This window comes from Lolium perenne, chromosome 2, assembly GCF_019359855.2.
Source record: "Lolium perenne isolate Kyuss_39 chromosome 2, Kyuss_2.0, whole genome shotgun sequence".
Classification (NCBI taxonomy): Eukaryota; Viridiplantae; Streptophyta; class Magnoliopsida; order Poales; family Poaceae; genus Lolium; species Lolium perenne.
This window is the reverse complement of record NC_067245.2, coordinates 284,020,452-284,043,387: the sequence shown is the minus strand read 5'-3', so window position 1 is coordinate 284,043,387 and position 22,936 is coordinate 284,020,452. Positions and strand designations below refer to the sequence as shown.

At 45.1% G+C, this 22,936-nt stretch overlaps 1 protein-coding gene and 2 long non-coding RNA genes across 5 annotated transcripts; 1 reads left to right on the top strand and 2 right to left on the bottom strand.

The window, feature by feature from the left end:
• Window positions 1–395: 395 nt before the first annotated feature.
• Window positions 396–8,297, top strand: LOC127336407 (uncharacterized). 2 transcript variants are annotated; one of them, XM_051363216.2, is made up of 7 exons: window positions 396–780; window positions 1,253–1,327; window positions 1,404–1,956; window positions 2,278–2,663; window positions 7,442–7,644; window positions 7,747–7,900; window positions 8,001–8,297. In XM_051363216.2, exons 1-7 carry the CDS (start codon window positions 454–456, stop codon window positions 8,130–8,132), a joined length of 1,830 nt encoding a protein of 609 aa, XP_051219176.1. In that variant the 5' UTR covers window positions 396–453; the 3' UTR covers window positions 8,133–8,297. The 2 variants fall into 2 exon arrangements, with proteins under 2 accessions (XP_051219176.1, XP_051219175.1); XM_051363215.2 differs by lacking the exons at window positions 7,442–7,644; window positions 7,747–7,900; window positions 8,001–8,297 and adding exons at window positions 3,006–3,205; window positions 3,306–3,444; window positions 3,562–3,857.
• Window positions 8,298–13,162: 4,865 nt separating this feature from the next.
• LOC139836173 (uncharacterized) lies at window positions 13,163–15,546 on the bottom strand. Its single transcript, XR_011752715.1, has 4 exons — window positions 15,425–15,546; window positions 15,176–15,315; window positions 14,854–15,086; window positions 13,163–13,537 (listed from the first exon to the last, which is right to left on the bottom strand). It is a non-coding gene; the product is annotated as an uncharacterized lncRNA (long non-coding RNA).
• A 7-nt stretch (window positions 15,547–15,553) lies between these two features.
• Window positions 15,554–17,420, bottom strand: LOC139836172 (uncharacterized). Of its 2 annotated transcripts, none has more exons than XR_011752713.1 (4): window positions 17,277–17,420; window positions 16,922–17,046; window positions 15,942–16,185; window positions 15,554–15,601 (listed from the first exon to the last, which is right to left on the bottom strand). It is a non-coding gene; the product is annotated as an uncharacterized lncRNA (long non-coding RNA). The 2 variants fall into 2 exon arrangements; XR_011752714.1 differs by having other exon boundaries at window positions 16,931–17,046.
• Window positions 17,421–22,936: the final 5,516 nt, after the last annotated feature.

Sequence of the window (22,936 nt, the reverse complement as noted above, 5' to 3'; positions counted from 1 at the left end):
AATATGCATGTATTTTGCCTAGTATTGTACAAATTATGAACGAATTTAGCTTCATTCGATGTAATCGTGTGCGATCGCAAGTTTTGGTTTCCCGCGACGTTTGATTTCTTCGAGTTCGGTTCACCTTTTCGGTTTCTGTTCTACGCCATCGCTAAATCCGCAACCAAAGTGTTTTTCGGGAGACTGAACTCGATTTTTTCAGTTTCGATAAATAGGGGCTCTGTTAGAGTTGCTCTAAGAAGCCGTATATTGTTCACTTTTCTGTGCGTACGTGAGTGGTATGATTTGGTCTTGGCCGGTTGCTGACCGTGGGATGTGTTTGAACGGTGGATGCATAGGGGTGAGGCACGCCGTGACTCGCCTGTGGCAAGGCACCGGATCCCAGTCCAGAATCGACACCACTCCGCCGAATCAAGGACTGATCCCGACTCAACAGAACTCCGAGCTCCCGCCATGGCAGCAGCTTCCGTCGCCGGCGCGACCTCGCGAGCGGTCGAATCGCACCGCATCCCCTCCCCGGAACTGTCACCCCAGGCATCCTCCTCGACTCCCTCGTCCTCGTCGCGCGCCGCAGAGGCAGAGGCGAGGCCGGTGTCGTGTGATGGCGGCGCCGAGGAGGACGTGCTCCACCTGGACTCCCCGTGGGTCGCGGCGGCTGAGGCGGACTCGAGGCTGGAGGAGGCCGCCATGGCCGCGGTTGCGACGGGACTCCGTCTTTGCGCCGAGAACGAGGCAGAAGCAGATGAGATACGGGACAACCTGCAGCGACAGGACGACGAGGTTGGTCTGCTCAAATCGAGTTGAAATTTTTCATTAATCTTATCTATGAGCTTGATCTGAGCTATGGCGAAGATTTGCAATGCATCTTTTCAATTCGTACGTTCTGCGATTGTTTTGCTGAAATAGGGTAGCTATTAATTTTCTCTCGACCAACTAGTACTGTACTTACTCTGTTTAGGGTGAACTTGGAATTCAGGTCAGGAGTACACTTACTGGACATAGTATGTGGCTGCACCGATTAAGTTGGACCGGAGGGAATATTTTTAATTTATAATAACGAAGTATAGAATTTTTTTCTGATGAGTTGCATACATAAAAAAAAAACGAAGGAAAGGAAGCTTTGTTCGGATAGACTTTGTGAGGTTGTGTTGGTGCTGCTATTGCGTTGCTTCAGGGTTTGCTCATTTGAACAATTGGTGCTTTACGATTATAACATGCCCTCATCTGTTTCCTCGTTTGATCTTCACTACAGCTGATGGCATTGGAAGCAATATATGGGGATGATCTTACTGAGCTTGAAAACAAAGGAGCGCTCCGCTATTTTCAGGTTTCTTTTATTCTCCATCAGTGTTTTTGGTGATAAAAGCTTTGTTTTGATTGATTTTTTATTTCTCTAATTCCAGATTTGCATACGTTACGAATTGCGCGACGGCGCTGAAGTGTGCGCTAGGTTTCATTCAGTCAATAGAACTGGAGATGATGGGCGATGTACTGATGATTGTACAGAAGAACATGAGGAGGATGAACCAAATGACTTCTCCTACTCTTGCAACTTTGAGCACCTGCCCCCTCTGATATTGACATGCTTACTTCCGCAGTCCTATCCTAGCAAAGAGCCACCATATTTTGCAATCACCGCTAAATGGATGGATGGGCCTAATGTTTCTCAGCTCTGTGAGATGCTTGACACCATTTGGGCGGATCTGCCGGGGGAAGAAGTGGTATACCGATGGGTTGAGTGGATACGAGCTTCTTCTTTACTACACCTCGGTTTCGATACAAAAATAACATTAGGTCTAGATGTTCCTATGCACAAAGTAGATAACCGGGCAATCTCAAGAAGTCTCTCATTGGAGTCTGTAATCCCACTGATGCTCAGTTACAGTAGTAAGAAGTGCTATCAAGTTTTTCTTGAGGATCTACATGTGTGCATGATTTGCCTTAATGAGAGTAAAGGTAAGAGTTTTTTCCTTTTCTTTGAATTATTTTCTGTTGTGCAGTCATACCGAAGTCGTACCAATTGAGCATGCTCTCTTGTTATTTACTTTTCTTGGTTCTTCCTTGGAAGAATACCACCTATTCTGGAGCATCCGTTCCACTCTGTATTCTAGTTCAACAATCCCACAGTGGTAGCATACCAATATGCGACTAAATTTCCATAGCTCATAGTAGATACTATATGGACCGGCTGGGCTGCTCGTTCGGCTATTTAGGAAATTGAGTTAGTCTCATAGCAGTTCATCCTTGTGTAGACTAACTTTAATTTGAAAAAATTAGGTTCAAACTTCATCAAGCTGCCGTGCCAGCACATGTTTTGTATGAAGTGCATGGAAACCTTATGCAGGATGCATGTGAAGGAAGGTACTTTGTTTCAGTTAGTATGCCCTGATACTAAGTGCAGTGGTTCGATTCCACCGTATTTGTTAAAGAGGCTTCTCGGCGAGGAAGAATTTGAACGTTGGGATAAGCTTACTCTTGAGAAAGCATTGAACTCGATGTCAGACGTGGTTCACTGTCCAAGGTGTGCAATCGGTTGCGTGGAAGATGAGGATAACAATGCACAATGCCCAAAATGTTGCTTTGTATTCTGCTCGGTGTGCAAGGATCCACGTCATCCAGGGAAGCTGTGTCTCACTCTGGAAGAAAAACTTCAGAGACAGCAGGTAGAAATGCATCTAAAATCTCGTATGCGACATGACTTGACAACTGAGACTTTAGATTATTTATGTTACCGTCTTGCATTTATAGTTATACTGTGCAATTCATACTATTTTGAGTAGTTGGGGCCAGAGTACCTATACAACGACAAAACATGTTGCGTTTTGTTGATAAATCCTTCAAACATACAATATGCATTTGACTGCAGTCTATCATGAATATTTGAAGAGTGTAAGAGGCTTTTGGCGCCTCCTTGTTGCGCCATTACATGCTGTGTTAACCGCTGGAGAATAATTTCATTTTAATGAATATTCTCCCATCTGTTGACTTCAATTTTATGCCTACAGGCATCAGGCAAGGCGGCCACAAGGGGGATGGTTGAAATGTTGAGCATAAAAGTGCTTTACAGCGATGTTAAATCATGCCCAAAATGCAGAATGGCCATCAGCAAAACTAAAGGATGCAATAAAGTGGTATGTATCAGTTGTGGTCAGGCATTCTGCTTCCTCTGCGGCGAGGCTGCAATCGGTGGCTATGCCCATTTTAGGTATCCCAGCCTGAGCTATCCAGGTTGTTTTAAATTAAAAACATGGGTCCATAATCTAGGTTTACTAATCTTTATGCATGGATGTTTTGACGAACTACAGAGGGAATTGTGGCCTCTTTGAGAAAGAAAAGGACACAAGGGATTGGGAGAAGCTAATGGAACAGCTAGCCCGACAAGTTGAAAGACAACCTGTGGGCAGTACTGTAAAATGTCCAAAATGCCGTCAAAAAATTTACAAGGTAAGGAACTTTATTTTTTCAATCTGCAACATGGCGTGAATGTAGTAACATTTTGATCCACATTACTGATCCCTAGTCTGACTCTATTGCATCTAACAAATTGCCACATGCATTCAGGATGATGATAAATATATTTTCTGCTGGGCTTGCCAAGCTAGCTATTGCACAATGTGCAAAAAGCCGGTCCAGTTTACAGGGGTACAGGGAGAGCACTGGGGTTCACCGGAATGCATCGGGACAAAGTTCTAACGTCAATTCCCTGCTCCCATTGTTACACGTTTGTAGGTTAGGTTGTAGTCTTGCGACTTTCACAATCCTGACAAATCACTTGAACATGATATATATTACAAGCAAGGGGAATTATATATTGACCATGCATGGTAAATTACTTTAATGGTATTATTACTCTCTCTCATCTTCTGGAAAAGTCTTGCTTTTCTATTTCTGCGTGAAAGCTTATACATTTGCGGCTAAGCATTTTTTGCCAACAGTGTGTACATGGAAGATTTGCTGGTTTTCACGCAGACGCGAGGCTGGGGTATTTCATTCTCGATAAAATGAAAAATACTACTCCCTTGTGTAAATTTGGATGTAACTGGACACTAAAAATTCAAATTTAGACAAATTGAAGACATCTTTTATGGGACGGAGGGAGTAGTACTGAACTTCATAGATGAAAATGTATGATTTCATTATCAAGGCTATGCCTCTTTTTTTACATCAAGGGTGAATGGACACTGAAATTTTGATGTATGTCTGCAATGTTCAGTTATTCAAGTACCTTCAGCAATCTCCGAAACAACATTTTTGCAATCCGATGCAACCACCATCTTTGTTAAACAAAGATCCTCCGCAAGCGCCAATGCTTATCTACATGCAAGAGATTCAAGCGTAGCATCAGTAATCCTAGGATAGACCATGACAGAAGCACCCAGGTATGCGCCATTGTCATCTCTGCATATAGCTCATGCCGCTCCCCTATCTCCATGACGTGAAAAAGCTGCGTCAACATTGAATTTGGCCAGTCTAGGTTGGGGAGGCAACCATCTAGCCTTTGAGGCCGAGACGACCAGGTGTATCTGGCTAGCCATTGGTTTAGCCACCGCTTGTAACTCCTTGAGATATGAGTTGCACCATCAGGTCGTCAGAGAGGGCCCATACACAGATACACTTGTCGACATGTTACAATTCAGCAGAGAATGCCTCCAGAAGTAAGTATCGCCGCATGGCGATTTGCACAAAAAATAACCCAAAACTGAAAGAAAAACACAGACTGTCCCTCCGGCGAAACTATTTCACGGATCTAACCCTTTTGTGTGGCGCCCCTCTCACGGGCGCCACATATGCCCATGTGGCGCCCGGCGCCGGGCGCCACGAACCCATCCGACGTGGCCGATCGACGCTGAGCTGGTGACCCCGATCCGACGTGGCAGCACGTGTGGCGCCTTTCCCGCCGGCGCCACACTTTGAAAGTGTGGCGCCCCTGGCAAGGGCGCCACACATCCACTTAAGTTTCGGCCGCGCGCCCAGCCCAGCCCGACCCTTCTCTTTCTTTCTCTTCTTCGCTCCAAGAACAGGCGGCCGGCTCTCTCTCTCTCTCCCTCCCTCTCCCCCCCACCAAATCCACCACCAAATCTTCAGATCTGTGCGTGGAGATCGTTCCCAACTCGTTCCTTGAGGTAATCTCCTCCGTTCCCCCTCTTTTCATCTATTGATTTTGTGTATTTGCTCCAATCTATATGTGAAACCCTAGATGTGGATTTGGTTGATTTGAGGGTGGAGATGGATTTGGTTGGATGTTAGGGTTGTTGAAGTAGGAGAAATGGTAGTGTGCTAGTTTGTATGGGTAGATTATGTTGATTATGGTAACTAATGAACACATGTGTGTATGTGTTGTTCCCATTATGCTAGGGGGATGGAAAGAATTGTTCATGTTCATCATGTGGAGAAGGATGCTTTCTTGAAGGGAAACATAGAGCCGGACCCGGAAGAGGTTGACTTGGTGTTTGACGTTAGCCCTAGCTTTGCGGAGGTGGTAGCACAAGTTAGGGTTGAGTTGAATTGGAATGAGCCAAATGATGGTGTTGAGCTAGAGAGAAGGCATAATGTGGGGTTTGGAATGCACACCCGTTGGAAGATAATGCGTATCAACTCCGAGCAACGTTGGTCCATTTACAAGGAGACGGTGGCCGGGTCACAAGATAAGGCTTTGGAGTTGTTTGCAACCAAGACGGTTGATGCTCGTATCGAGCTTGACCTTAACCGGCCCTCCTCCCCCATTCGAGAGAGGACTCCTCCACCCATGAGCCAAGAAGAGGCCACCCAATCTCCCATTGTCCAATCTCCCATTGCCCAACAACCTCCGTTGGATAATGAGTATGACGAGCATGACGATGGTGATGATGGTTTCGAGATGAATGGCAACAATATCGGTGATTTGGATAAATATTGGACGCAAGAGGAGATGGACCACTCCATTCCTTATTCCCGATGCTATGCGTCGGACTCGGATGATGATGGACCCGAAGAGGAGGTTGACGAGGATGGCTTCACGGCTAAGGAAGCCGAAAGAGCCGAGATCTTCAAGAAGGTAACCGGACGGGATATCCGGGTACCATTGTTCCGTGATGTTAGTCTTGCGGATGGAGCCGTGGTTGATGGTGGCAAAAGTTTACTTCTTGGAGCTAGGCCACTATCCAAGAGAGATGTGGATGGTAGGACGGCTATGATCTCTAAAGGGCTAACGTTTGATACCTTCTTGGAATTGAAGATATGGTTGAAGGAGTTCTCCATTAAGCATCATCGCCCTTACCTCGTTGTTCACTCGGACTTGAAGAAGCGGTACACGCTAAAATGTGTGGATAAAAGGTGCCCATGGGTTGTCCGTGCACGACCTTTCAAAAAAGGGCCCTCTTGGCACATAACAAGTTGTGTAGCCACTCACATGTGCCGGGGGCCGAAGCTTGATGGCAAGGATGCGCAGCCGGACCACCGTCAACTCACATCCGAGTTCATTGCATATAAGCTCTCGGCGGAGATCTCATCACTTCCTATAATGAGCATTAGGTCCGTGCAAGATACGGTTAAATCCCGGTTTGCGTACGACGTCAAGTACGGGAAGGCATGGAAGGCCAAACAAGCCGCATTCAAGATGGATCTCCAAATCTGCGATGGGTGAGCTCCCAGAGTTGCATCAAGTATAGAATAGTTGGGAAAATATATGGCCCTTTAGAATTCTTGCAGCCAAGGTATTAGGTTCATGTAGTAGCCTCCAAGATTGGCGAGCTAACAAGCATAAGTTAAAATTTTCGAGATCTCTGAAACCTAAACCTCCCAAGTGCTTTGATCTAGACATAACCTACCAAGACACCCAGCATGACTTCCTCTTCCCTTGTTTGCAGCCCCACCAAAACTGTCTAATGAGGGAGTTTATATGCTCGCATAGCTTACGGGGTAACCTGAAACAGGGCCATCGAATACACCGGTATAGCTTGGGCAATGGACTTTGTTAAAAGCGCCTTCCCACCTAAAGATAAAATTTTCTCAATCCATCCTTTTACTTTACCCCAAACCCGGTCCTTCAAGAATTTGAAAGTTCCATAACGTGAGCTCCCAACATGTGTTGGCATACCAAGGTACCTTTCATTAAGGGCCTCCACATTCACCTCGAGTATCTGTTTGACCTCATTACGAATAACCTGTGGGCATCCCTTAGTAAACAAAATTGAGGATTTATCTTTATTGATTTTTTGACCAGAGCAGAGGTGGACCTAGAAATTTATCGAAGCCTAGGTGCACTGCAAGGGAAAAAAAAATTTTGTTTTCTTTTCAAATCCTTCAAATATCCAATATGCATTTGATATATAAATCTCTCAAAGATCTTCGTAGAGTGTCATACGCTTTTGGCACCTCCTTGGGGGCATTACATGTCATATTGACTGCTGAAATATAACTTCAGGTTACTGAACATCTGTCGTCTTCAATTTTATCTTTGCAGGCATCAGGCAAGATGGCCACACGGGGGATGGTGGAGGACATGATTAGTGTAAAACTGCTTTACAGCAATGCTAGATCATGTCCAAAATGTCAAATGACCATCAGCAAAACTGACAGATGCAACAAAGTTGTGTGTAGCAGCTGTGGTCAGACATTCTGCTTCCGCTGTGGCAAGGCTATCATCGCTGGCTATGCCCATTTCAGGTTGGCAGTCTGAACTATGCAGGGTCTTTTATATAAATAAAGACAAAGGTTCATAATCTAGGCTTACTTATCTTTATGCATGCATGTTTTAACAAACTGCAGCGGGAGATGTGACCTCTTTCATCATAAAGAAAAAGACACAACAGACTGGGGCAAGCTGCTGGAACAGTTAGAAACAAGAAATCGCGTACGTACTGAAAAACAACCTGTAGGCAGTACCATAAAATGTCCAAAATGCCGTCAAAAAATTTATAAGGTAATGAACCACATCATTTTTCAGACTGGAGCATTCTGTTCCACATTACAGATCACCAGTTTGCCTCTATTGCATCTAACCAGTGGCCATATGCATTCAGGATGATGATAAATATATTTTCTGCTGGTCGTGCCAAGCCAGCTATTGCACACTGTGCAAGAAGCAGGTCCAGTTTGCCGGCAAACAAAGCGAGCACTGGGGCTCACAAGATTGTGTGAAGATAAAGTTCTAGTGTCATATCCCTACTCCCACTGTTACATTCTTTCAGATTAGGTTGCAGTATTGCAGGTTAGGGCTTTCACATTTGATGTATGTTTTATTGGGACACTTTTCTTCTATTCTGACTAATCATATCCCTTTTGCTAGTTCTAGTCGATCACAATTAAGTTAGTTCTAAGTCGACTCTAGTACCGTTAAATTTGTATCGTGATTCATGCACATGAGAATTGCACATATGTGTGCAATTACACATATTTTTCTCAGTGCACATGAATTGCACATAAAACTTAGTGATGTCATAGAATTTATCTAGTTCTAGGTCGAGCAAAGTACTAGCCGCATGCAATCAATTAAACATGACATGCGTGTATAACAACAAAGGGTGATTACTTACTCCCTCTTTTGGGTTTATTAGTTCTGCATTATCCCTAAGAATCAACTTCACCTATATAATATAAATCACATCTCAAGTTTATAGTGATATATTTTTTGTAATATATATGAGTGGAATTTTTTTGGCTCCAGGGCACCAGGATCCTATTATTTTAATAAATTCAGAAATCATATTTACAAATTTCAAAATAATTTGAAAAAAATCTGGATGTACCCAATCATGTATCCACAAACGTGCAAAATATTAATTTTAAATACTTTGTATTCAAAGCTACACAACAATGACAAACATGTGGATTTGAGTATGCATATTTAGAAATATTTAAATTTTATCAGAAATTTTCATTTTTGTGTAGCCCGCAATACAAACAATTTCGCGTTGCGATTTTGCATACTTGTAGTTCACTTCATTGGCTATGGTAGGATTTCTTTTCAAAAAAAATTAAACTTGTAAATATTTTTTTTATACTCTTTATAACAACGGGCTCACTAGTGCTCAGGAGGCAAAGAGACTTTTCGTAATAAGTAAATTGATAATTTATAGGAATACTAATATACCCGACCGACGGGAGTATGGTCATGCATGGTATGTTACCTTTATTTGCTAGAACGGAGATGCATGCGATTGCAACACCTGGATGCTATATTTTGAATTCGTGTGTGTATGTCAATCCTATATTTTGCGAAACACAGTACAATCAAAGACTCTCATACATACGCGCACACACTCACCCCTATGAACGCACACACGCACACCCTACCCCTATGAGCACCTCCAAGAGACTGCGTTGAAGAACTGATCCGGCGGATCTTGAGATTGACGAAGTCACCACAGGCGCCTCGCTGTCGACGGGAACGTCGCCTCCCACTGAAGAATATTCCGCCTTTATGAGACACCAAAGTGTCAAATCTGGGATTTGAACTCTGGTGGGCTGGGGGTGCCACTGCCCTCCTAACCATCCAACCACAGGTTGGTTCTCGTCAATCCTATATTTTGAAGCACATTTCTATCATATTCTTGTGTTTTATTTATTTATTATGTTTGTAGAATTCTGCAAACCAAGCATGCCCTCAACCAGAGAATCCCTAAGTACCCATCAGAAAACTACAAGCAACAATAACATGAAGTGCAAGGTTACATCATCTCCACCGACAACCCCAAATAGGAGCCCAAAACAGCATCTAACAAGCCACTTTAGCGTTTGGAGGATCGCGATCTCTTTATGGAGGTGTCTACACGATTGGAGAACACGGCCACGGAGTTTATCTCCCAACATGGGTGGCTGCATAGTCGGAGGATTGAAGCCAACGGAGCGTCATAGTAGTTGGCTTTTATCTTATTTTGTATCGCTCTTTGATGGATCCTAGACTACTGAACGGCTGTGTGCATCCTGGTTATGCAGAGGCTGGGTGTAATGCTTAAAACTTTTTGAGTAATAAAGCGCCCCTTATCGAAAAAAAGGGGAAAGAGGTGTCGGGCCGCCGATGACAGTGCTCTGGAACACGATCGTCGCCATGGGGGATGTATTCTTGCTTATGTATTTCTGAATCTTCTTGGCGGCGGCGAAGGTGACAGCTGTAGCGGGGAGGATCTGGGGGCTGCCAGGGCAATCTCAAGAGGTCTCTCATTGGAGTCTGTAATCCCACTGATGCTCAGTTACAGTAGTAAGAACTGCTATCAAGTTTTTCTTGAGGATCTACATGTGTGTATGATTTGCCTTAATGAGAGTAAAGGTAAGAGTTTTTTTTTTCCTTTTCTTTGACTTATTTTCTGTTGTGCAGTCATACCGAAGTCGTACCAATTGAGCATGCTCTCTTGTTATTTACTTTTCTTGGTTCTTCCTCGGAAGAATACCACCTATTCTGGAGCATCCGTTCCACTCTGTATTCTAGTTCAACAATCCCACAGTGGTAGCATACCAATATGCGACTAAATTTCCATAGCTCATAGTAGATACTATATGGACCGGCTGGGCTGCTCATTCGGCTACTTGGGAAATTGAGTTAGTCTCATAGCAGTTCATCCTTTTGTAGACTAACTTTAATTTGGAAAAATTAGGTTCGAACTTCATCAAGCTGCCGTGCCAGCACATGTTTTGTGTGAAGTGCATGGAAACCTTATGCAGGATGCATGTGAAGGAAGGTACTTTGCAGGTCGGAAGAGACAGGAATGATGAGCAAGAGTGCCTACACGAAAGGTCGAATCCTCTTTAGGGCCGGCCGGCCGGCCGGCCGGCCGGCCGGCGATCCATTGCCTCCAGCGGCCACCCCCAGCAATCTTGGTAGGAGATCATGTCGACGACGAGGATGTACGCGTAGAGGAGCTTCTTCTCGCCGGCCATGGCCATCTCATCTCATCTCCTCGCCGACGCCAAAGTCCAAAGTCACAAGTCACACACACGATTCCCGCACGCGGTGTATGACAATGGACTTGTATTTATAGAGGAGGGAGGCTGGTTTGGATACTTTGCCTTGAGGAGTTGAAGCCAGAGCAGTTTGCTGTCGTCCTCCGTTAACATTCTCCAAATCCATTTAGTCATAAGGGCAAGGTTCATGAGCTTCGTGTTCATAACGCCAAGCCCACCCTGGGCCTTGGGTTTACAGATGTCCTCCCAGGCCACCATATGATATTTCCTCTTATTACCTTGTCCCTCCCAGAAGAATCTGCATCTGTGTCTGTCAAAGCCTTCATGAGTACCATCCGAGAGGAGGAAGAGGCCCATAGAATAGATTGGAAGGTTTGACAGGCATGCATTGATCAAAACTAGGCGAGCCGCAGACGACAAGAATCTGCCCTGCCATGGTTCCATCCTGAGGCAAAACCTGTACATGGCCTCAAGACAGGTGCTCTCACCCATTCGAAGATACTCATCGAATATATCCGCAGCCATTCCATATGAGAGCATGCGAATAGCCGCGGAGCATTTTTGGTAGGAGGTGAAGCCTAAAGCACCTGTTGCATCGCGCCTGCATTGAAAGTAGGGGTCGTAGTTTCTGACGCCCCCTAGAATGACCAAGAACAGGTCCCTTGACATCCTGTATCGGCGCCGGAACAGTTTTTCCGGGAAGATCGGATCAGTGAGGTGGAAGTAGTCCTTGTGGAGGCGGGCCTGCCCTTCCACTATGTTGCGCGGCAGGTTTTTGGAGCGCCCCTACACAGAGCCCCGGTGCTGTGGCCCCGGGTTAGAGGTGAACTCGTGGATCATGGAGGCCGCAGTAGTTGCCAATGTCTGCGTCGACTCATCGGACTCCTCGTGGATCATGGAGGCCGCAGTAGCTTCCCCGGGTCGCGCGGCGAGGCCTCTGGTGCGGCGGCGAGGCAGGGCCCAAACGGAGTTGCGGAGGCGGACGGCGATGGAGCTGCGGAGGCGGACGAGAACGAAGACGGGAGCACCGGCGCCGTAGGAGGGTGCGCGACTAGCTGGACGGCCAGCCGCCAGGTCGACCCGCCCCGTCGAGTGTCGCCAAGCTCGTGCGCATCCGCGATGGTGGCGTCCTCGAGATCGTGCGCGTCTTGGAAGAGGGAGTGCGGGAACTCGCGCGCGTCCAGGTAGTGAACTCGAGGCCATGGCCATCTCATCTCATCTCCTCGCCGACGCCAAAGTCCAAAGTCACAAGTCACACACACGATCCCCGCACGCGGTGTATGACAATGGACTTACATTTATAGAGGAGGGAGGCTGGTTTGAATTTTCATCGAGGCAAAAGCTGAGCGGGAAAGAGTTTTTGGCTCTTCTCTCCTCTGCTCTTGGTTCGTAGCTTGATGGTTGGTTTCATAGATTACTGATGTGAGTTGCCTAGGGAAGACAAACAAACGCCCCATAAATTAGGCACCTTTCCTTAATTATGCGAGCAAGCGCAGAATTTGAGCATACGATGGGAGTAATTCCTGGTCCAGGTCAGGGGCTGGATTCCTGTCCTATTAATTAAGTAATTCCTTAATTCACGGACTGGATTCATATCTATGTTTTTTTTGTGTCCCCAAGGTCTTCTCCTTATCTACCATTTGTCCGTTCGGCTGAAATTAGTGGGTGCAAAAATGATGTACATATATACAGATGTTTTGGGCAGACTCGAAGACCCTTCATATGGATTAATTTGCAAATCTTCACTTTCTCCATTATGTTGCCTAGCATGGTGGATTCGTCCGCACATCGTACGATCGGTCAAGCTTTTCTAGATGATGCATTGACCTCGTAAAATATGGACTAGAGTAGTTAAGTAGGCTGAGAATTTGGGAACCATGAATCACACAATCGAGGTTACCAAATCAGAGCACCCTATCTATGAGGTTGAAATCCCAGATAAATAGACAGAAATCCAGCATGTAAAATATTCTCTTTCAATAGTTTTTCACTTAGCCTGGTAGAACGGACTTTTTTGCAACCGCTAGCCCCCACGCATAGTCAACTGGAGCTAGCAAGCTCATCAGGCTTGTGTAACGGTGACTTGCAGGATTGACCATGGTGTGGGTGGGGTTGACCGCGATAAGAGGAACAAGACATCATGTCTAGCTAGCTTGTAAAACCAATATGACTTGAAATATTCCTGGTATTACAAAGATTAGGCACGTTGGTAATAACTCGTGGAAGGAGCTCAATCGACGGCTGAAGTGTTGGAAATTGACCTTAACTCTATTTTGGACATCCACATCACTTCGCAAACAATCAACTACTAGTACTATGCATAACACATAGGTATTTAAGGATACATGGAGTATATGAATGTAGTAAAGATGACAAGTGCAAATAAAGAATAAAGAAATACACGGGTAAGAACTAAATCTACTGATTTGGACGACACAATTCGACTACTTAGTATTACAACAAATGGAACAGTACTGCATACGCCGCCGGGTCAAGGCATAGCGGACCGGAGGCAAGCCGCACCACCCGAGCCAGTTGGCGATAGACCATGTCTGCGGAGCCCCACGAGGATGGGCCGTGTAGTGCTCCAATGAATACTTCTTTACAAGACACCTTCTTTACGAAATGTTGCCGCCTGGATGAACTTCCACCACTAGGGCTGCACACCATACAAAACAATGCTATAAGACAAAATAGCAAGGCTGGAAAGAAAGTAAAACCAACAACATGTTAAAATCTCTCCTGCTTGTGGCCACGAACATGCATAAAACAATTTATGTTGATGGATTTTAATCATATATAACTTCAAAATGACTAATACCAACTATCTCCTATTCACATCAAGCACTGGCTTAATGTATCACCATCACCTGCTTAAATATATTTGTCTCAGATGATGAAAACCAAGAGGCTTAGGTACCAGCAACCAAATGTAACAGAATTTAAGCCATGTATGTATAGATGCATTATTGCAAGGGTTGGACGTGTGCCTTGTAACATAGTATATGTTTTATTATAAAATCATATAAGAAACTAGTGTCAACACCTATTAAATAAGAAACCAACATATAGAGCAAGACCACACAAGGTACAATAGTACCAGCTATGCATCACTAGCATAGACTCAAATCCCAAGCAATGATTTATATTATCACTAGCACAAACTTTCCTTAATAATGCAAAGGCAGATGAGCAAATTATTAGAGCACGTTCGAGCAACTCAAACACACATGTGCATTCTACTCTTACGTCATTATAGATTAAGTGCTTCTCATGGCATTGCAATCAGCAATCATGCTGGATCTAGTCCAAAGCATAGATCAATAAGGGCATATTCTAGCAAATCAAACACACATGTGCATTCTACTCTTACATCGTTATAGATTAAGTGTTGCTCATAGCATTGCCATTGCAATCTGCAGTCATGCTGGATCTAGTCCAAAGCATAGTTAAATAAGGGCAGCACAAGATATCCTCGACATTTGAACAATATTTTTCCCTCAAATTAGCGGAAGTGCCCATGCTCAAATTTTGATTAAGGAAATTAGTTACAGAAACTAAAAATCTAATCTTTCCATGCAGGAATCACATATTCCCACTCTAGCAAACATAAACAGCACAGTCCAGGGTAAAGAGGGAGGTATCGAGAGAGAAAGGGAGACCTTCCGAGGAGGGACGTTGTGATGTAGGAGACGTCCAGGTCGAAGAAGGCAGGGGCAGCTGGTCGTACTAGACTGCCAGCAGCACCAGCGGCAGCAGGAGTTCCCGTGGTTGCTGGCATCAGCTCCCATGAACTACACCACCAGAATACCAACGGAGGGCACCGACCAGAACACCAATGGAGGTCGCCAGCGCCACCACAGCACCACCAGAACAACAACTTGACCTGAGCAAAATGAAATCGAAGCATGCATTCAAACACAGATCTGAGCCAAGCGGTTCAAGGAGGAGAGACATGGAAAGAAAAGTGCTTACTTTCGGGCACGGGGACGCAGTTGGAGCATCAGCTCCAGGTCGAAGAAGGCAGGGGCAGCAGGTTGTACTGGACGCCAGCAGTACTAGTAGGAGCTCACGTGGTTGCCGCTAGCAGCTCTGGTGGACAACACCACCAGAGGGCACCACCACCGGAACACACAGAGGGCACCACCACCAGAACACCATCGGAGGGCACCAACGCCACCACACCACCACTGGAACAACAATGTGACCTGAGCAAAATGGAATCAAAGCATGAATTCAAACGCACATCCGAGCCAAGCAATTCAAGGAGGAGGGAGATAGAAATAAAGGTGCTTACTTTTGGACACGGGGACGTAGTTGGAGCATTAGTTCTCCTACAGGTCAGAGCAGCAACAGGCCTGGTCGATGTAGTGAGCTAGCGAGGACAAGCACAAGAACAAACTAGTTACTTCAGGTCTTAGCTCTTTTCTTCTTTACCTGAAAATCACAAACAGAAAGATCAGCCTCAAATGTTTAGTATATGGAATTATAATTTGAACTCCTAAATAAATGTAAAGAGTTCGAGCCAAAGAACACAGCCAGTCACCTTCACGGTAGTGTTTGAACTAGGTTTAGAACCATTGTTCCCCTTGGCGTTCCTAGCAGAAGTAAAGCATCTTGTTGTGCACATGGAGTCTTCTGAGTGCAAACTGCTACATATTGCTCGACATGAACATAATGATGGCCTATGGAGTGCTTTTGCGGACCAACTCAAGACCCAGACCTGAAACGCAGTTTTGCTTACATCAAGTAAGGTGGTTGCGGTTATGGAGTAATACATTTGAATTTTTGGAGACACGAATATAAGTATTTCACGAAGGTCTGCTATTGAAAAACAAAGAAGACATGAATTTTTGGACTAGAACAACATTTTTGGAGACGTAGAAACACTACAATTTTAAAGGAATATATACAAGTACAACCTCATGTGTCAGGGGTATTCAAACATGTCGTCCTCATCAACATCAACACAAGACGCACACGAACGCACACACACCACCAGGCCATGAGGGCCATGATTCAGAGCACCACAGAGGGGGTTGCAAGATAGAAGGAGCATGTACCGCTCGGTTGTAGCAGAAGAACACCACCGCCACCATGGTTGTGTTGCTGTGAGCCCACCACCATCAGGCTGACGGCGGAAAGAGATCAATCAACACGAGAACGGATGCTCAATCTTGCATTCCACGACTGTAGATTCAACCTCCAAACTATTCAATTAAACAAAGGCCAAACCCTGCATTTCATAGTTGGTGAATCAGTAAGAAGCTACACCTCCATGAGTATCGAGTTTGAAAAACACTCTGGCTGAAGAAGAAAACTAATGAGCATATGTGAAAAATCCTCAAAAGCCAACAATTGCACATATGAATGGCATATCAGACTACCAGACTTAGTACATCTTTCATCAACAAGAATGTAAAGATGAATGTATTCAGATATTTGAATCCACCATTCTAAAATGAATAAGAAACATGCACAAGCTTCGCTAATATATGCACATATATATACTTACAGAGAAGCATCACCCAGACGGACATACCATTGATAATTCTTGAATAGAAATCTCACTAGGCATATATAGCCATGCTAGAGCAACAAAATTTATTTATGGACGATGCTAAAAATCCTATCAGTCTAACATATTAAGAACAAACTCTTGCATCAACAGGAATATAAAGATGAACCTATTTCACAATTTGAGTTAACAGTTCTAAATCAAAGATGAACCTATTTCACAATTTGAGTTAACAGTTCTAAATCACAAGCACATGCTTCGCTTTCAGTCGATACAATTAATCTTCATGCTGACTACTCTGTGTACGTAGACATGCACATGCTTAGACAGCTCATGCACTTGTCCCTCAAGAAAAACATGGACACACTACTAGCATCTGATGATGGCTCGAACATGTTCTTCCAACGGAACTTGGGGAGAATGCATATTGTTGTTTCAATCAAATCAAATGAATGGCAAGACACTTTCTTTAGTCCATGCACACGCTAACCAGTAAATATCAACACTAAAAGCATACAACAATACCGAGTATACCATCAGATCAACTTTTTTTGCCAACAATAGAATTTCAGTATAAAACTTGGTCCTGTAATACCTATACTGCACCCCATCTTCTTTTGGCTGTCTGCTGCTTCACTCACTCCACCAATCTACAAGAAAATGATAAGCAAAAAAATGGTTTCAGTCAAACCAATGAATAATAAATCGAGAATGTGTATTTTCATTGTGTTTCAGTGAATCAACACTTGCTTAAGGACAAAAAAATTCTGGGCAGCTGAATTATTATTCTTGTCTAACCTATTTATTTGCATTTGGCAAGAAGATAATGCACATCTGTAGTAACAATAACAAAGAGCCAGGGCTTAAGAGAGTAGATTACCTTGATGCCATTTAACTTGCGCTCGAGCTCATCCACAACCGAGCAACAAGATGTTGGCAGTGGCCTCTCCGCCGACATCAGAAAGAGCAGAAACATGTGTCCCACAGAGCAACCAAGGGTGCACTGCAGAAAAAAAACATTAGGTACAGATCATCACGGTAAAAAATAATTGCTACGGTTCAGTACATGAAAAGTATAAGCATGCATGACATTCTCTATGCTTGGCATGCAGAATTTTCAAGAATATAAATTAAATGCTAAAAATCAGTACATGTTCCTAAATAACAAGTATTACCTTCATTCCGAAATATAAGCCTTATATTTTGGAACAGAGGTGGTATCACTTTATCATGCTGATTGAACTTCAATTGCTTAAGTTCTTCTAGATCCAAAGAGATGATTTTTTCCAGGAGAGCAAAAATGCTGAAGTGGCTGGTATACAACAAGGTCTGAGATTCCAAACAAAGGACAACAGACCATCTCAGACTCAATAGATTGCGATATTTGATGTTGTGCAACTTAAAAATGAATGGACATGTTCAGGTAATTTTCTCCCTATAGTCGCTACACTAAATAGCTCATGTTTTCCTTACTGTAATCAATAAGAGGGTTTCCTAATGCAAACAATCACTAGTGGAAAACAGGGCTTCCGTGGGAGCCTTTTGTCGCGGGCGCGCCTGCACCCGCGACAAATGGCCTGGCCATGTCGCCCCGAAACCATGTGGAGCGCGCGGAGGCTTTTGTCGCGGCCTTTTGTCGCGGGCCGTATTACGACCCGCGACAAAAGGGGTAGGAGCGACGTGGCCACCCCTTTTGTCGCGGGTCGTAATACGGCCCGCGACAAAATGTCCCCCCTATATATATATATAGAAGCAGCCAGCCACCCCCACCTCATTTTTTCCTTGGTGGTGAAGGTGGAGGTGTATGCTAGCTCATTTTTTCTACATGTGCACAAGAGGTGTTTGATGGAATGCTTGTGAGAGGGATGCCACTTGGTTTTATTTGATAAGATTTCTCCTCTTTTTGATCCAAAAAGGTTAGCAACTATTTTCTCGACTATATATATATGCATAGTCCGTACAATATTAATTTTAGCAAGGTGATTGCATCCGATACATATATAATTGTGCTTATGATGCAGATGAGTCATCCATGGATGTACGGTAACCGATGTGCTCCCGCTTTCGAGAGAGGGCGTGAATTCTTTCTGCTTGTGGCCGAGGCCAACAAGTCGAAGCAAGGTTTTATGTGCTGTCCATGTCTAAAATGTAAGAACGAGAAGGATTACTCTTGCTCAAGAGATATTAAGAGCCACCTGCTTCGGTTTGGGTTCATGTCCAGTTATAATGTTTGGACCAAGCACGGAGAAGAAGGGGTTATGATGGAAGACGGCGATGAGGAAGAAGATAATGATGAGAAGTATTATCGATCTATGTTCTCTGAATGCTTTGATACCGCAATGGACGACAATGAAGAAGAAGGAGGTGAAGAACAGGCATCGAGATGATCCTGTTGATGATGATCTTCGTCGGACCATTTACGATGCAAGAAGAGGCGTGACACGGATAAGGAGAGGTTGCGGTTCGACAAGATGTTAGAGGACCACCACAAATTGTTGTACCCAGGTTGTGAAGATGGGCATAGAAAGCTGGGTAGCATATTGGAATTGCTGAAATGGAAGGCAGAGGTCGGTGTGGTGACTCGGGATTTGAGAAATTGATGATAATATTAAAGAAGCTGTTTCCAAGAAATAATGAATTGCCCGTCAAGACATATGAAGCAAAGAAGCTTGTCTCGCCCTCTAGGATTAGATGTGCGTAAGATACATGCATGCATTAATGATCGTATCCTCTACCGCGGTGAGAAGTACGAGAATTTGAATAAATGCCCGATATGTGGTGCATTGCGGTATAAGATCGTAAAAGATGACCCTGGTGATGTTGAGGGCGAGCCACCCCGGGAAGAGGGTTCTGCGAAGGTGATGTGGTATGCTCCAATAATACCACGGTTGAAACGTTTGTTCGAAACAAAGAGCATGCCAAGTTGTTGCGATGGCACATGGAAGAACGTAAGAAAGACGCGATGTTGAGGCACCCCGGCGATGGTCGGCGGTGGAGAAACATCGGGAGAGAGTTTCCGGATTTTGCGGGTGAGGCAAGGAACTTATACTTTGGTCTAAGTACGGATGGCATGAATCCTTTTGGGGAGCAGAGCTGCAGTCCAAGACTGCCCGTGACTCTATGTATCTACAACCTTCCTCCTTGGTTGTGCATGAAGCGGAAGTTCATTATGATGCCGTGCTTATCCAAGGCCCAAAGCAACCGGCAACGACATTGATGTGTACCTAAGGCCATTAGTCGATGAACTTTTGGAGTTGTGGGCCAAACCAGGTGTACGTGTGTGGGATGAGCACACGGAGCAAGAATTTGACCTACGAGCGTTGCTATTCGTAACCATCAATGATTGGCCCGCTCTCGGTAACATTTCGGGACAGACGAACAAAGGATACAATGCATGCACACACTTGTTTAGATGGGACCTCGAAAGTAAATATTTGGGAAAAAGCGAGAAAAGTTGTGTACCCGTTCAATCGTCGTTTCCTTCCGCGCAAGCATCCCTTAAGGAAAAAGGCAAGCATTTCGATGGCGAGGCGGACCGCCGTCCGAAGCCTGTCCCCGTAGTGGTCTTGATATATTTGACATGGTCAAGGATTTAAATGTTATCTTTGGAAAGGGTCCAGCGATCGACACATTGCTCCGAAAGACGATGACGGACACGCGCCCATGTGGAAGAAGAAATCTATTTTACGGGAGCTAGAATATTGGAAAGTCCTGGAAGTCCGCTCTGCAATCGACGTGATGCACCCGACCAAGAATCTTTGTGTGAATATTCTAGGTTTTACGGGCGTGTATGGAAAGACAAAAGATACACCGTAAGCACGGGAGGACCAGGAACTTCATAAAGGACGAAACGGCAATCATCCAGGCGGTTGTAGGGCCCGCCACCTACGCTCTTACCAAACAAGAGAAGGAGATCTTTTTGAAGCCCTATTCGGTATCAAGGTTCCGTCTGGTTTCTCGTCGAATATAAAGGGGATAGTAAATATGAAGGAGAAAAATTCCGAACCCGAAGTCCCATGACTGTCACGTGCTTATGACACAATTGCTTCCGATTGCATTGAGGGGACTTCTACCGAGAAAATGTTCGACTAGCCATTGTGAAGATATGTGCATTCCTGAACGCAATTTCTCGTAAGGTAATGGATCCGTAAACTTTGTCGGGATTACGGGAAGATGTGGTCCAATGTCTTGTCGGCTTCGAGTTGTTGTTCCCACCATCCTTCTTCAATATTATGACGCACCTCCTCGTTCACCTAGTTGAAGAGATTAGAATTCTCGGTCTGTATTTCTACACAATATGTTCCCCTTCGAGAGGTTCATGGGAGTCTTAAAGAAATATGTTCATAACCGAGCTAGGCCGGAAGGAAGTATCTCAAAGGGCTACGGAATTGAGGAGGTCATTGAGTTTTGTGTTGACTTTCTTCCCGACCTTAAGCCGATTGGTGTTCCCGAATCTCGGTATGAGGGGAGGCCGACTGGAAAAGGCACACTAGGAAGGAAAGCAACGGTGTGGAGGGACAAGATTTCTTTCAATCAAGCGCACTACAGTTCTATACAATTCCAGCTTGGTGGCTCCGTACATCGAGAAACATAAGAATGTTTTACGAGAAATAAACCCGGGCCAGCCCGAGTCCTTGATTACACGTCAACACATGAATACCTTCGGCGGTTGGTTGCAAAGACATCTCATTAATGACCCATCTGCGGTGGAGCAATTTGTACTTGTTGGCAGGTTACCATCTTCAAACATATGTACATTCCAAGGGTACGAGATAAATGGGAATACATTTTACACGATCGACCAAGATAAAAAGAGCACCAACCAAAACAACGGTGTCCGCTTTGATGCAACAGAGACGAGAATGGGCAGACCACCACATATTATGGATACATAGAGGAGATATGGGAACTTGACTATGGTCCCACTTTTAAGGTCCCTTTGTTTCGGTGCAAATGGGTGAAGCTCGGCGCTATACATATTGACGATAAGTACGGTATGATAACAAGTGGATCCCAACAATCTTGCGTACAGACGAGCCTTTTGTCCTAGCCGGCGAGGTGGCTCAAGTTTTCTACGTGAAGGACATGTCTAGCAAATCAAGAAAAAGAAATCAACAAAAGAATACATCAATCGAGGAGCTAAAGCGCCACATAGTTCTTTCGGGGAAAAGAAACATCGTGGGAGTGGATGACAAGACAGACATGTCGAAGATTATAATAAGTTTAAAGAAATTCCGCCCTTCACGGTGAAAATTGACCCAAGCATCTTGCTAAATGATGAAGATTCTCCATGGCTACGGCGTAGAAGATCACAACACTAGATGGCGATGTAATAATGTATTCTTCATATATAGTTCCCAAGACAATCTCTACATTTATGTAATAATGAAGATTAAACCGTGCTTGGCTTGTTGATCCGCTTGGCAAGGCGTATCGATGCTCCTTTTATAGGCACGGCACCGCTTCTACTTTGTCTTATTCCTTCGACGGGCCGTCGTGCGCTACATGCTTTATCTCATCGAAGCGGTGCGTCCACCCACGCGTCCTTATCCTGCCGACACCTTTAGTCGCGGTTGCAGCCACCAACCGTGACAAAAGGTTACCGACACATCCTTATCCCGCCGAGCATCTTTAGTCGCGGTTGCGGCCACCAACCGTGACAAAAGGCCCTCCTAGATAAGCCTCCCCGATCTTTTGTCGCTGTTTGATCCTCCACCCGGGATGAATGTTTCGCGCGCCACTTCGTTCCCGCCTATTTTCTTCCCGCATTCCCGCCATTTTTCCACTATATATATGTAGGCTTGGACTCTCATATCTGCAAACCTCATCACTCTCTCCCATGGCTTCCATCGTATGTCTAACACCCCGGAGGCGGAGGCGCTTTGCGCCTCGAACTACCCCCGCCCGCCCGGCTACCACGTCCCGACCGCCGGTTGCCGAGCGTCGGAGGCGTACCGGTCCCTCCTATCCTCGTAGGTGTGCCACGCGAGATGGCCATCGGGAACCACTACTATTTCGAGCTCACGCCCGAGCGGCGGAGGAATCCCCGGTGGCATCCCGACTACACCCGACTTGGGACAGCTTCTTCATCAATCGGCGTGAGAGGGCGGTTGCAGTACGAGGAGGACGGCCCGCCTCCTTCGAACTTCAACGAGGCCGGCCGTCGGATGTGGTGGCGCGGCCGGACTCTCCAGAGCGTCCTGGCCTATCGTGGCCCCCGCTGCGCTACCCTCAATCCCGGCCCACGCGTGGTCATCCGCCGAGGTTCGACAACCACGACCCCGATGCTAGCGACGATGACGTCGGCGACTTTGATGACTACGGTGGCGACGTGTATAGGACTAGGCACGACTATGATTGAATGGCTCCAACATTCGAATCGGCCATGTATCTTATTTTTCGGTTGAGCTACTGTACTTTAATTTCGGTTCAATCGTAATAAATTTCGTGTCAACCACTTTATTGAACAAAAACAACCGACAACGACTTTATAAACTAAATTTAAACTAATAGAACCGACAACGACTTTATTGAAATTAC

Excerpts from the sequence above, each read along its gene's own strand:
- LOC127336407 (XM_051363216.2), top strand. The coding sequence starts at position 454 with ATGGCAGCAGCTTCCGTCGCCGGCGCGACCTCGCGAGCGGTCGAATCG. Across the intron at positions 7,645-7,746 it reads GCTGGCTATGCCCATTTCAG|CGGGAGATGTGACCTCTTTC; the intron begins GTTGGCAGTCTG and ends AACAAACTGCAG. Across the intron at positions 7,901-8,000 it reads GCCGTCAAAAAATTTATAAG|GATGATGATAAATATATTTT; the intron begins GTAATGAACCAC and ends ATATGCATTCAG.